This window comes from Mus caroli, chromosome 7 (genome assembly GCF_900094665.2).
Source record: "Mus caroli chromosome 7, CAROLI_EIJ_v1.1, whole genome shotgun sequence".
Lineage (NCBI taxonomy): Eukaryota > Metazoa > Chordata > Mammalia > Rodentia > Muridae > Mus > Mus caroli.
Genome location: NC_034576.1, coordinates 116,123,234 through 116,138,367, shown reverse-complemented (window position 1 = coordinate 116,138,367; position 15,134 = coordinate 116,123,234). Strand labels below are relative to the sequence as shown.

At 43.6% G+C, this 15,134-nt stretch overlaps 1 protein-coding gene across 1 annotated transcript in view; it reads right to left on the bottom strand.

Annotated features, from left to right (window-relative positions):
• Positions 1-15,134, bottom strand: part of Spon1 (spondin 1) — a 279,250-nt gene that overhangs the window by 156,049 nt on the left and 108,067 nt on the right. Inside the window, exon 4 of the mRNA XM_021166919.2 lies at positions 2,392-2,465. Coding sequence (XP_021022578.1) covers positions 2,392-2,465 — 74 coding nt within the window. The remainder of the gene's footprint in view (positions 1-2,391; positions 2,466-15,134) is intronic.

Sequence of the window (15,134 nt, the reverse complement as noted above, 5' to 3'; positions counted from 1 at the left end):
GGTAGGGGAGTGGGGGGGGGTATGGGGCATTTTTGGGATAGCATTGGGAATGTAAATGAGAAAAATACCAAAAAAAAAAAAAAAAAAAAAAAAAAAAAAAAGATGTAACCTATGTGTGAGTCAGAACACCCTTGAGTCCAGCTCATGGGAAGTGAGTATACATTCATGGAAAGAGGGTAAGGGATGAGATTGTTATTTAAGAAACAAGAGCCTAGGGGCTGGAGAGATGGCTTAGAGGTTAAGAGCACTGACTACTTTTCCAGAGGTCCTCAGTTCAATTCCCAGCAACCACATGGTGGCTCACAACCATCTATAATGGGATGTGATGCCCTCTTCTGGTGTGTCTAAAGAGAGCAACAGTGTACTCACATACATAAATAAATAAAATAGAACTATTTATTTATTTATTTAAAAAAGAAATAAGAGCCTAAAGAGTGGAGATGTTCCTTGTTTGGAAAAAAGCTAACAGAACCATTTATCAGCTAAATGGCTTAGAGAGAAGACCTCATCCCACGTGTAGTGATGCACACCAAGAAGTTAGCAAGGGTCTTGGCCAGAGAGTCCAGAACTCCCACCCTGATGCCAAGCATCCAACTATCTCCATAAAACTCTACTTAACATTTGACTCTAGCCTTTTTACAAGAAGACAGTGCATGGCTCTGACATAGACAGGGCTGCAAAGTACTGGCCATAGAGGATTCAGCATTGACAGGAAGCAGTGGCTCAAGGCATGGACTCCTAGTGTCAATCCCTCCCCTCCCTTGCTGACTGTAAATAGCTATTTGAACTCTCTCTACCTCAGGCTTTTCATCTGCACTATGGCTGATCCAATAGCCTTTACCATACAGGGCTACAGTATAGATTGCATAATTAAGCAATAGAAGGTATTTAGAATAGTGCCTGTCATATAGCAAACACTCAAAATTATTAGCAATTATTATTTCCCCAGTAGACCTCTCTCCAACCTTTCTTAGTAGTTTATGTCTTGCTATAGTTGGAGAGGATTATTCCTTCTGAAAAGGCTAATTGCTGGAAAGGCAAATAAAAATTCTGCAAAAATGAATAGAAATGAGATAGCTAAGCTATATAATTATAGAGCATTTTTGGTTTTCACTGAGTTACCTAATAACTTCTAAACCAGTTCAGATGTTTAAAGTCTTATTTTTCACAACAAATTAATGAAAAAGCATTTGAACATAGAGAGCAATAGCTACCATGCACATGCACATACACACATACACACATACACACACACACACACACACACACACACACACACATGCATCCACATTCAATCTTGCATGTATGATGTGTGTGCTTGCCTGGGTTGAAGTCTTTGAATGCAAGTATGCCTTTGCACTTCTATGGGGCTCAGAGGACAATCTCAGGTGTCGGTCCTTACATTTCATCTTGTTGGGAACAGGTTCTCTTGTTGTTTTCAACCTGTAGATGTCAGGCTAGCTGCGCTGGGAGCACCCAGGAATTGCCACCTCTGCTTCCATCTCATATGTTACAGATGAGTGGGCTGAAGCACCATGTCCAGCTTTATGTGACGTCTGGGCTCTGAACTCAAGCCCTCACAGTTGCACGGTAAGAACTTTACTCACGGAGCCATTTCCTCGGCTTATTGTACGTTATTAAATCACATGGTGTGGGGGGGGGCGGAAGGGCAGGCTGCGCAACAGAAGCAGATCTAAGCTAGGCCTAATCTGAGCCCAAGCCCCATCTGTAAACACACAGTCTACTTTATTAGGATGTTCCAATCCCAGGCTCAGGGGTAGCTCAGAGCTAAAGTGCTTAGTTAGCACGCACAAGGCACCAGATATGATCCCTAGCACCAGAAAAAGGACATCTATTAGAATATCTCACTCTAAGTAAAGGGTGTTTATGAACTTGCAGTCTGAGGACCAGACTTGGAAGTGGTAAAATCACAAGGTTAGTGTCCCCTACCTTCCAACCCATGACACTCCTGTCTGCTACTGGTCTTTTTTTGGGAGAAAAGTCCCATATTATTCAGATGCCATGCAAGTTCTGAGGGTGGTTATTCCAGAGAGCCACCATAGGCTTTTTAAAGGTACACAACTGTGCATTCCTTAATTAAGTCCTGTGAATTATTCCAAGGAACCTCTTCAGAATAATCACTGTTTCACAAAAATAAGAAGACAGCACCAATATAAGGTACATTATCTCCTACCCAGGGAATCAAGCCGAGTAATTAGAGCTTAAGGCGGATCCAATTATCCATAGCACACAGCCAGATTAAAAATCAGAGCTACGTGAGGAGGCAGAGCCCAGGGGAACTCAGAAAGCCCCGTTGCCTGAATTTCTGCAGCCAGCTTAACCTGAAAGAGCCCTCCCTCACCTCTCCCTCCCCCGTCTGCATGTTCTTACCCTGTTCACACAGCTTCTTGGTCAGGGAGCCCTCGTCTTGAAAATAAATAATGCGTTTCTGTACAATGCTGGCCCTGTGGGGAAAGAAGACATCAACACAGTGGTGAGATGGGCAGGTTTAGAGGGACAGTCAAACACAATCCTTGCTTAGAAGCCCATGTTCGGTGGCTCTGTGTGCTGTTCCCCAAGCTCTGTGTGCTTCTGTCTCTTCATTCATAAGCAGACAAGCAATACCTGCCCCATGATGTCACCCTGAGAACCATCAGGCAATGTATGTCAGCAGCCTAGCACGTGCCTGTAAACCATCCCCTCCGCATTAGGTGCTGGATTCCTATTGATGGCACTGCTATCAAAGTAAGAAAGTAAACCAAGGACATTTTCAGCATCTTTTCTCAATGGCTCATTTTCCCATCCTCTTCCTAGTGAATGATGGAGGCTGTTTATAGACCCACCACATTCAGATTTCAGAAGCATGTCAAATCCTTCTCCTGAAGGGAAAAGAGGAATCTAAAACTATTTTTTTATTTGTTCTAAAAATGTCATTCTATATCATTCCTGAAAGTCTAGACAAAACCGTCTCCTACACTCTGAACAAAGACAGCGTCAGCTGCGGTCTTTCTCCCTTGAACACGTCAAACGTGGGCTCTTAGAATTTAGAAAGCATAGTTTGAGGTTGCAAATGACTTAGCTTTGGTCAGCACATATTTCCTCTTTCCTTTGGGACAGAACAGAAATGCAGTTTCTCCCTTAACTCACTCTCTTGTTTATTTTCCATTGGCCTGGAGAAGGATGGGTCCTGAAACCCAGTGTTCCAGCAATTTAAGAGTCTACAACACTTAAAATTGAGCTGGTGCCGATAAATCTCGAGCCATTTCTATTGATTTTCTTCAGCAATGCTACTCAATCAAAAGGTAATTTTCACTTCGATTCACCCTATTTAACAGATAAAGGCATCCGTGACTCCATTAGAGCTGACCACACTGAACAACGGTCTGATGGCCATGATTCCAGACCTAGGAACTGGCCCACATTCTCAATGGGGATCTGTGCTGAGTAGAGACAATTTCCTCAATGGTCTGGGCAAAGGCCAAGATGACTTTCCAAAGAAATATCTATGCTACATCCAGTCTTGCACAAAAGAATACAACTCAGGCCAGCTTTACAGATGTCTTTTACAGTCTTTCCCCACCCAAGAGAGACAAGATGTTGAAATAAGTAAATGAAATATGCTTCCTGTCTACACAAAACGACTTTGATCATTTTATCTGTTCTCTTGACCATTAAGTGGGAAAGTTCCCTCAGACCAAAAGAATAATAGCCATCCCTACCTCAAAACCAAGTAGCAAAGCCTCTTGTTCTTACTTGTCAGGGTGCCTCTCTCACCCTGGGCCTGAGGGACCCTTGCAGGAGCGTAGACCTCCTAGGAAGAGTCTAAGATCCACAGTTCTGGTTCAGTGGAAGGCTCCTTCCTTTTGTCTTCTTGTAGTATTTATGGGCACATTTTCAATAAATTGATTGCCAGAGGGCATGTTTAGTGGCTGGCACTGAGGAGGGTACCAGGGGCCATTATGAACAATAGGGATGGGGGCCACTCGGCTCATTCCCAAAGTTCATATCACAGGAAGGGGAAGCAGAAAATAATCAAACCCACAGCTAATAGTGATTGAGTGCTACCATGTAAACATCTACAGAGTGCAGAAGGGAGACCTGACCAAGCTGGGAAATGCTTCCCTGGGAAATAATAGCTCAGCTGATATTGGAAGAGTAGGCACTAACTGGGGAATTAGGAGAGAGAAGAAAAGGAGAGGGCATTGTTTACAAAATTATGGAGGCAGGGATGACATGGGCTCGCTGGAGGATGCATAAGTGGAAAGTCAAGGAAATGACGTGAGGGGAGTAGGGAGGTAAGTAGCCATCACCACGTGACCCAGGGCCTGCTGGGAAATGGCCTTTCACTCAAAATTTGATAGATGTCTTTGAGGGGCATGCCCCAGGACTGAGATAACCAGATCTTTTCTTTCAAAAGAGTACTTGGGCCAAGGCGTGACAATAGGTTGGTGTGTCATGTGGTAGAGAGGACACATGCAAACCAAGCTTTATTTCAATAAAGTGCTCTCTCAATAAATACTTGAGAATGACTGGACTACAGAGATATTAGCTTTTCTGCTAGCTAGTTTTATGTCAACTTGATACAAGTAGAGTCATTTTGGAAGAGGGAACATAAATTGAGAAAACACCTCCAATGGACTAGCCAGTAGGACAACTTCATAGGGCATTTTCCTGATTGATGAGGGGGAAGCTTACCCCTGGACTGGTGGTCTTACAGGCTATACAAACAGGTAGACTGAGAAAGCCATGAGGAGCAAGCCAGTAAGTATATTTCTCTATGCCTCTGCATCAGTTCCTGCCCTCAAGTTCCGGCTCTGACTCCCTTTCATGATAGCCTGAGCTACACAATGAAATAAACCCTTTCCTCCCCAAGTTACTTTTGGTCATGGTGTTTTATCATGGCAATAGAAAGCCTAACCGAGACAGATTCTTCTCTTGTTGCTTAGGCAAAGTACCTGACAAAGAACAACTTAGCGGAAGAACGGACTGTGCAGCTCCCAGTCGGAGGGAACACAGTTCATCATGGCAGGCATCACGGCAGGTAAGGTATGGAGATGCAGGGCTCTGTTGAGGCAGAAGCACAGCAGCCACATACTTGCATTCCAACAGGTCAGAAAGCAAGGCAGTGCTATGAACCTCAAGCCTGCCCACCAAAGAAGGGCATCCTGCTCATCGTGGAATAAGGTTCCACCTCCAAGATGTTCCATGACCTCCCGATACAGCACCCTAGCTGAAGGTTCAGACATATGAGCGCGAAGGGGATATTTTACATCCCAACTATACCAGGATGATATACTAACATGGTATGCAAAGCTTTTTACTGCTCCCCCGAAACACCCTCATCCTCATTTGTCACCACTGCATGACAAGCTCCCTGGGCTCCAGAATTCTGATGTTATTCCATCTTAACTAAATACCCATAGTCAACCTTTGCAAGCACCTGCAAGGAATACCCTGAACGCTTTTCAATTTCCTGTGAAGAAGACAATGGTAAATCTATTATTTCAAAGCATGGGCAAAAACAGTACTTACCCCTAACTATAGAAAAATATGGCTGTAAGAATTTATAGAGACCACAAGTGGGAGTCATATATTTCCTATAAGCTCTCCAGGTTTTTCACCCCCTGAGACTATATAAAATGTAAGCTCTCTCACTCCCTTTTAAAAAACAATGTTTATCTTAAACAAAACAACACACACACACACACACACACACACACACACACACACACCTTTCTATCACCCAGTTCATACTCTACAGGAAGATCCTTCTTTCAGGTTGATTCCCTGACTGAGCATCTTTCCTAGGAGAGCCAGAGACCTTGGGATCCTCCAAGCACAGCACTTACAAACCCATGGAGCAACTGCTTGTTCTTTACCTGATTCCTGTGCTGCATCACAAACTTCTTGAGAGCTGGGACTAAAAATCCCTATAGATTTTGCTATTGTTTCAATATTAGGATTCAGCGAAAACAAACGGTTTGTGGAAAAGAGCATTGGTGACTAATGGGTTGTAGGGTGTGAGGGCAATCTAGTCTAATGGGTGTTGGATATAGGGACCTCTAATTTGGCAGAGTTCTAAGGGGATCTGAGGGTGCATTGGGGGGGAGGGGCACTGGACCTAGGACAGCACTGCAGAATTTGGGTGGTTGGTGTCAGCCTGGGAAGTTCAGATGAGCCAGGATGGCTGAGGAGGACAAACGTTCCCATGTGCTGTGTTTGCAGGGACCAAGTCCTTGGTCCTCTTACTTGTAGAAATTGTTTCACTTTATCCCTCATTTGGCCAGCTCCTAAGAGAATTTTGTATTCTGAGAAAATGCATTTTTTACTTTAAGACAATTCCCATCAAAAGTATAAAATTCAGCGGAGGCTTATAAATCATATTATGGTTCAGAAAAATAATAGTTTTACAAGATGAGAAAGCTGTTAGTAAGAACTCCCTTAGCATTTCAAAATGACAAATTTTCTCCATTCTGTGTTGCAATTTGGCAGTCAAGTTGTATCCCATTTATATACTGAATGCTCGCTTATCAGGAGAGAGCGTGTTAAAGAAATCTAAATTAAATTTCTTGGTGTGCTAGCATTTCAGACTTTTGGGTATGGAAGTCCTAAGTAATTCACCGATCATTTCCAAACTTTTCTTTTTAAACTGTAGTGAACATTTCCTGCAACATCATTCCCAATCCCCTAAGTGTTTGATCGTCTTCTGTCTAAAGGGTTTATTCATTTGGTATTCTCTTTCCTTGGGGTATCTGCCTACTGGGGTAAGGTTAGAATTTGCTATGATGTGGGTTGAATTTGCTGTTTGGTGTTGAAAAGAGCTGACAGAGAAAGATCTCAGAAGCGGATGGACTTGGGAAATAACAGACTATTGAAATGACTTTAAAATATATACCTGGTCCCTCTGTGGCTTGTTCATTGCCATGTACAGACAATCTCTGGAAGGTCCAACTGCAGTGTGTTGCATTCAGTAACTAATCAGTAGTGGTAGCCATTGTTACGGCTATTGTTAAATTCCTGGCCCATGGTTAATATTACTGTGCTTGCTATCAGGCCTGGTTCTGCTGTGGAGGGAGGGGAGGGGCCCTGAGGGAGCTTCCTCACTGAAATGTTTCAGGAAGATAACAGGTGGCCAAGTGAAACTCGGGCTTTCTTTTCTCTTCAAGTGGCGTTTGCCAACCTTCTCCCCAATCCCAGTAAATTGTCTTTTACTGGACATTTCTTGGAATACTTTATAAAATTTCTCTGTGATCTCAGGGCTGTTTTCCATGGAGGTGGTCCAGTGTATAGTCAACAAAATTTATTTCATTTTACCAGTAAAGGAACAACTGCGGAAAGACCATGGAATATGGAGCCACTGTGGACGTAGCATGATCCACTTTGAGGCCACTGCATTATCTCACTTCACAAAGATGCCCAGTGTTAACTCGATCGTGGCCTCACTTTCCAGGGCCTGCACTCATGCCATTGTGTAGATTCTTACCAGCCTTTTATTTGACTTCAGAACATCCTGGAGTTAGCATATCTTCTGGAAGTCCATGATAATGTATTTAGGGGAGAAGAAAAATGAAAACATAGTTTCAAGGCCCTATCTATCAGAAGACAAGAATTGCATAACTGCCAAATGGTAAGGTCACAGACTCTGTTTAGGGGGTCACAGAGAGTAGATTCAGAGACTGGCATAGCGTGCTACTTTGGTTTTTGTTGACTAGACATAAACTAGTGTCACTCAGGAAAACAGAACTGTAGTGGGGGGAAAGAAGCCTCAATCAAATTGACTTGTAGGCAAGAGGAGCCATTTTCTTGATTAATGATTAATATGAAAAGGCCCAACCCATTGTGGGTGGAGCCACCCCTGTCAGGTGGCTCTGAGTTTTTAATAAGAGATCTAACTGAGCAAACCAGAGGGAGCAAGCCAGTAAGCAGCATTCCTCTGGGTTCCTGCCTTGAGTTCCTTCCCCAATTTCTCACCTTATCAAGGTGAACTATGACCTGGAAGTATAAGATGAATTTAACCCTTTCTTTCCAAGATGCTCCTAGTTGTGGTGTTTTGTCACAGCAATAAAAGTGCAAACCAGAATAGGGAATACAAGTTTAAAGGCTCTATCGTGATGGGGAAGACACAGCAGCAGGAGTATGCAGTAGCCAGTCATATTGTGTCATAGGCAGATTTCCAAGAACAAAAAGAGTAGGGCCAGCTATCAAAATGTAAGGGCCCCTCGGGATTCACTTCTTCCAGCAAGGCTCCACTGTCTAAAGATTCCACTGCATTCCAGAACAGCTCCACTGCTGGGGACTAAGCAGATAGGAGGCCCTGGGTGTTTATGATAACTACTAGGGGATGACTACAGATTAATTATCATTCATTCATAAAACATCTACTGGAAGAGGGTAGATGGATTCTTGGTCCTTGTATTGGTAGACAGTTATTGGACTAGTTGGACCAAAGCCTGTAAGCCATTCTAATAAACACACCCCCTCTATATACATATCTATCTATCTATCTATCTATCTATCTATCTATCTATCTATCTATAATCTATCTATTTATCTATCTGAAGAACCCTGACCAAGTGGCTCTATAGCAACAGAAGTATAAAGGTGAATTCTTAAAGTATCTGGAATAGGCTTTCCAATCTGCCTACTCCCAGAGTTACTGAAGCCTCTCTTAGAAGCTTGAAGAGTGCTGAAAGTTCATGGTGTAAATTATTTTACAAACCTAAGGAGACAAATGAATGTTGCTATTCTGATTCACCAACTGTAAGAGGCTAGGGATTTGGTGACTCTGTATATACAATTTTTTGACAGTTTGTGGAAAAATAAGGAAAATGGTTGATGCTGGTTGGTTGTTCCTAGCATCACTGGATAAACTGGTAAAGAAAAACATGGGTTCCATGATAAGCATTAACCAAATTCTAGCATCTCAGCATGCAGTGAAGGATAACAATGAACTCGAGTGGTAAAACTGGCTGGCTCCAGATGTGCATAAACAGTCTAAAGGTTTCTAAGTACGCCCTGGAAGAGACTCTTCTCTCCAGTAGCTCCAGGAGCTCAAGCTGAGGGAACCCAATCCAAACTCTCATTATAAGGTTGGCTGAATTACAGTGAAAATTCCAGTCTCTGCCTTGAAGGGTGTCAGTGGTTGAAGGACATTAACTGGTAAAGAACAGGATCCTGTAACTTCGGATGGAGATGTGTGGGAGGACCCTATTGAAGCTGAGAACTTTGAACCCACAAATTATCAGAGGTTTATCTCACCTGAGAAAGTAGTGTTTCTACCCTTAGCAGAAGATGTGCTCACACCCCACCCCCTGAAAGATTGCCTTTCCCACCTTTGACTGAGGAAATTAATTCTTCATGTCTGTTAAACCAGCAGTGACCTTCTCTAAGGAAATGACGGATAAGACAATACTAATGTCCTTCCGGGCCCACCACTAGTCACCTCTAGACCTATAATCAGACTTAAAGCTAAGCAGGTTCCTAGAGGGGAGGTAGAAAGTGTAGTCTATGAGGAGGTGCATCAGTTACATACTAAAGAGCTGACTGAGTTTGCTAATTCATTCAAGCAGAAGTCGGGGAATAGATATTGGGATAGACTTTAGGGAGGTGAGATGGTGGAAGGAACATGAAATTGGATCAGGCTGGGTTTATTGATATGGGTCCCCTGAGTAGAGATTCTAGGCTTCACTTGGAAGCTTAGGCAGTTACAGAAAAGGGTGTGTGTGTCAAAAGTTTCAATGGTTGACTGAAGGATTTGTCAAAAGATGGCTGGCAAACCATAGATGCCTGATATCCCTAAGCTTAGTGTCGATGAAAGATTTTGATTTTTAAGGCTCATTTAAACTGCAGTTCTAGACTGGATACTCTGCATAAAACCTAATCCTCCGCAATGGGAAGGCCCAGAAGCCATGCCCTTCACTAATCCTATAAGATGCAAAATGGTGAGAGGGGCAGGAACACATCTGAAGGCCTTGGTTGTCACCCTTTTCCTTGTGCCAGACCTTGGGGTTGGAGACACTGATGCTCAGTTGGATGGATTGAATGCAATGGGTTTAATTGGACACCAAAGTAGCAGGGGCCAGGTGGCAGCACTGAATTGCCAAAGGTGATTGTAGTTATCATAATGGAGAGTATACACAAAGCAATTTCCATAATGACCTAACCTATAATGGGCAGCAGAGGCAATGAGATTTTCGTGGTGGCATGACTCATATGGACCCTTGCTACTGGCTAATCAGTCACGGTATTTCCAGAGACGAAATAGGTAAGAAGCCTACCACATTTTTGTTGGATCTCTATAAGCAGGAAAATTCCCAAGGAAATGAAAGAAAGGCTACACTTTGGATAGTGGCAAAGGGAATGTCAGCCTGTGAACCAATTCTAGACTGGAGCCAGTTTGCAAATCCAGAACAGTAAGGGCTATTTTGGTTGGCAAGGTTACATGGAAGTCTTTAGAGATGCCTCTACAAGGGAAAACAGTGGATTCAAAACAGTATCACATCCCCGGAGGAACTGTGAAGATTAGTACCACCATCAAGAACTTGAACCTTCCTATCTGGCCAGTGCAGAAGATAGGTGGATTGTAGAGAATGACAGTTGACTACTAACAACTCAATCAAGTGGTGACCCAGCTGCAGCTACTGTACCAGATGTAGTATCCTTACTTGAGCAGAATCTCCTGGCACCTGGTATGCAGCTATTGATCTAGCAAATGCCTTTTTTTTTCTCAATAAGGACCAGCAAAAGCAACCTGCTTTCAGTTGGCAGGGCCAGTAGTATAACTTTACAGTTTTACCACAAGGATATATTAACTCTCCATCCTTGTGTCATAACTTAGAAGAGATCTCCATTGTCAGTTTTTCCCATAAAACATCACATTTGTGCACTACATTGATGGCATTATGCTAATTGGAACAAGTGACCTGGAGTGTCTTAGTCAGGGTTTCTATTCCTGCACAAACATCATGACCAAGAAGCAAGTTGGGGAGGAAAGGGTTTATTCGGCTTACACTTCCATACTGCTGTTCATCACCAAAGGAAGTCAGCACTGGAACTCAAGCAGATCAGAAAGCAGGAGCTGATGCAGAGGCCATGGAGGGATGTTCTTTACTGGATTGCCTCCCCTGGCTTGCTCAGCCTGCTCTCTTATAGAACCAAGACTACCANCCCAGAGATGGTCCCACCCACAAGGGGCCTTTCCCCCTTGATCACTAATTGAGAAAATGCCTTACAGTTGTATCTCACAGAGGCATTTCCTCAACTGAAGCTCCTTTCTCTGTGATAACTCCAGCTGTGTCAAGTTGACACAAAACTAGCCAGTACAAGGAGGTAGCAATCACTTTGGATTTACTGGTAACAAATATGCTCATCAGATGATTGGAGATAAATTCAACCAGAATTCAAGAGCCTTCTACCTCAGTGAAATTCTTAGAAGTCCAATGATATGGGACATACAGAGATGGATACTCTAAGGTGGAGGATAAGTTATTGTACCTGTCCCCTCCCACCACCAGAAAAGCAGCAAAATATTTAGTGGGCCAATTTGGATTCTATAGACAGCACATTCCTCACTTGGGTGTGTTACCCTGGCCTATAAACCAAGTGACTCTGAATGATTATAGCTTTGTGTTGGGCCTGGAATGGGAGACGGCTCTTCAATAGGACCAGGTTTCTGTGTAGGCTGCTCTACACTTGGGCTGTATAATCCAGAAGACCCAATGATACTTGAGGTGTCAGTGGTAGATAGAGATACTATTGGAGCCTTTGGTGGGCAGCTATAGGTGAATCACAGAAGAAACCTATGAAATTTTAGACTAAGGCTCTACCATCAATTACAGATGATTATTGTCCCTTTTAGAGGCAGCTCTTGGTCTGCAATTGGGCCTTTGTGGAAACTGAACATTTGATAATGGGCTGCCAAGATACCATGTGACCTGAGCTGCCTATTATGAACTAAATATTACCTGACCCACAAAGTCACAAAGTAAGACATGCATAGCAACAACCCATCATCAAATGGAAGTGGTATATATGTGACTGGGTCCAAACAGGTCCAAAGAGGTTACCCACATGCCTATGGTTTCTGCTCCTGTTAATAATGTCATCCGGTGGCCATGCTGTGGTAGCACACACCTTTAATTCCAGCATTTAGGAGGCAGAGGCAGGAAGATCTGTGTGAGTTAAAGGACAGGCTGGCCTACAGAGTGAGTTCCAGGACAGTCAGGGTTACACAGAGAAAACCTGTCTCAAAAAAAAAAAAACCCAAAAAAACAAAATCCAAAACCAAAACAATAAGAACAACAAAAAGTCTGCTGCCAAGCATGCACAGAAGCCCCATGGGCTGTGCCTTATGATTGGCTGACTGAGGAAGAGAAGACTAGGGCCTGGTTTCCTGATGGTTCTGTACATTGTGCAGGCACCACCCAGAAGTGGATAGCTGCTGCATTACAGCCTCACTGTGGGACAACCAGGGAAGGGAACTCTTCACAGTGGGCAGCACTTTGGACAGTACCCATGGTCATACATTTTGTTTGAAAGGAGAAATGACCAGATATGTAATTGTTCACAGATTCACAGGCTGTCGCCAGTGGATTGGCAGATGGTCAGGTACTTGGAAGGAGCATGACTGGAAAATGGATAAGAAGGACCCATTGAGGAAGATGTATGTGGCTAGATCTCTCCAAATTAGCAAAGGACGTGAAGATACTTGAGTCTCATGTAAATGCTCATCAAAAGGTGATGTTAGCTGAGGAGGAGTTCAATAATCAAGTAGTTAGGACAACTCATTCTATGGACAACCAACCCTTTCCCCAGCCACCCTGTCCTGACACAGCGGGCCTATGAACATAGTGCTCAAGGTGGTAGAGACGAATGTTAAACATGAGCTTGATGACATGTGCGTCCACTCACCAGGGCTGCCCTGATGCTGACCATGGCTGCTGCTGAGTGCCCCCATCTATCCATCAGAACACTAATGAAGAATCGATTGTGACATCTTAAGAGAGGTATGAAAAGAAAAGAATGACTAGACTGTCTCTTAAAAAACTCATTTAGATGTGAGAGGCATTCAAACCAGGCTTTCATTATTCATGAGTGTGTTTAATAAGGCTGGAGAATGTGTTGAGACTTGGAGGCACAATGATGAATAAGATAGTGTGTGTGTGTGTGTGTGTGTGTGTGTGTGTGTGTGTGAGAGAGAGAGAGAGAGAGAGAGAGAGAGAGAGAGAGAGAGAGCGAGCCTGGAGAGGGACTTGTATATGAAACCCGCAGAATCAATAGTACATAGCAAGTACCAGATTCTATGGATATCTATTCTTCCTATCACTCATGATCAGAGAACTGTCACTTAGCTTGGGCTGGTACCAAACAAATCCATCATAACAGCCAGTCCCAGCTTTCCCAGTCCTCTCTGCAGATGACTTGTGACCTATAACTGGCCACAGTAAAATACAAAGGTCGCTTTAGCACAGAGGGGAGACTTCCCGTGCAAGGTTTGTTTTCCAGTTAGAAGAAATTTATGACCAACTTAATCTATCCCTCTCTTTGTCTGGCCTTGATTCCAAGCAAACAAATAAAGCAAGATAACCATTTTGCCACTACGAAGGAAAGGTGAAGAGAAATCACACAGACTCTAGTCCTGACATCATGCTCTGCATGACCATGCAGAGGCTCCTCAAACTTGGATTCTTGATGAGGCCATTACCAGGTTGAACTGGAATCTGATCTCCTTGATGGAGAATCCCATGGAAAATTACCCAGCTCTGTTCTAGGAACCAAAGGTCAGGGCGCCTTAGCTAACTTATCTTAGCCTTTGTTAAAACTGTTTGTGCAGAACCTCCTCCAGCTAAGGCTTTTTCTCTGCTGCCTGTTTGTGTGAAACACCCCCTCTGACTGGTTAACCATTGGCTTCTGTTCAAACAGCTTGCTTCAAACTGCTCAACCTGCAACTCTCCTTCACCCGTTGAGGATGAGGTCTCTGCCCTTAAAACTCTGTTTTTGGACACTCAGGACCGCACACACCTAGGTCCCTGAACACTTGGTATGGTTTCAGCTGGCTGTACACTGTGTCTGCATGGTCATCACTGGTGAGCTTCCTGAAACAATGCAGCTGCTCTAACAGAACCAGCATTCATTCCCATTCTCTGGCTTTCCCATTAAGGGAAGAAAATAAACTCAATTTGTTGAAGCCATCATTAGTTAAAAATTCTAATGAACCCTGATCTTTAAAGCATTCTTAACTGATAGAAAGGAGTATGGCAACGTGATAGGAAGGTACAGAAGGTGACAGTTCAAAAATGTAGGAGCATATGGGAGGTGGCATGCTGGAGCATCAGCCATGAGCGGCTAGCTCCACAGAGAAGCATGGGATTCGGTAGTGGTTGCCCATCTCATTGCCACAAAGAGATAACCTGGCAGAAAGCAACCAAAGGGTTGATTCTGGTTTACAGTCTGAGATGAGACTATTCACCATGACAAGGAAGGCATAACAGTAGGCCTGTGGATCTCATTGCCTATTTGGGTAGATGGAGAAGCAGAAGTGAATGCTGGTGTTCAGCTGGCTTTCCTCCTCATCTTTCTTTGTTCAATTGGGTCCCCATCCTGAAAGGTGGTGACACCCAGGCTTGGTTTGAGTTAAGCCTCCCTGGAGACAGTCTCCTAGGCACACCCAGAGGTGTGTCTCTTAGGGGATCCTAAACAAAGTCAAGATGACTGTGAAGATGAGCCCTCACAGGTGCTTCAGTCAGAAAAGGACAGCTGGGGATATGACCTAGAAGAGGGCCTTGGATTCTAGGACCAAACAGGGAGTTTCTTGCCATCTTCTGCTGGGGTGGCTGGCTTTCAAGCATACAGTCCAGTCCAAAGAGAGATGTGCCCAGAACAAGGGGCCCAGGTACAAGAATGAAGGGAAGATTCAAGTGTGGTAATCCCTCCCCCAACCAATAGCTATCTTGTGCATGCAAGTCAAGACTAAGAAAAAGGTAGAGAAATCCTTAGAGATTCCTGCTAGATCAGGTCCTATATGTCAGCTGCTGGAAAGACCCTTAAAAAACACCTATGAGCAGACTTTAGGTAAAGTCCCACCTATATGAGACTTTAATAATAATGAGCAACTATGAGATTCTGGGACCATATCT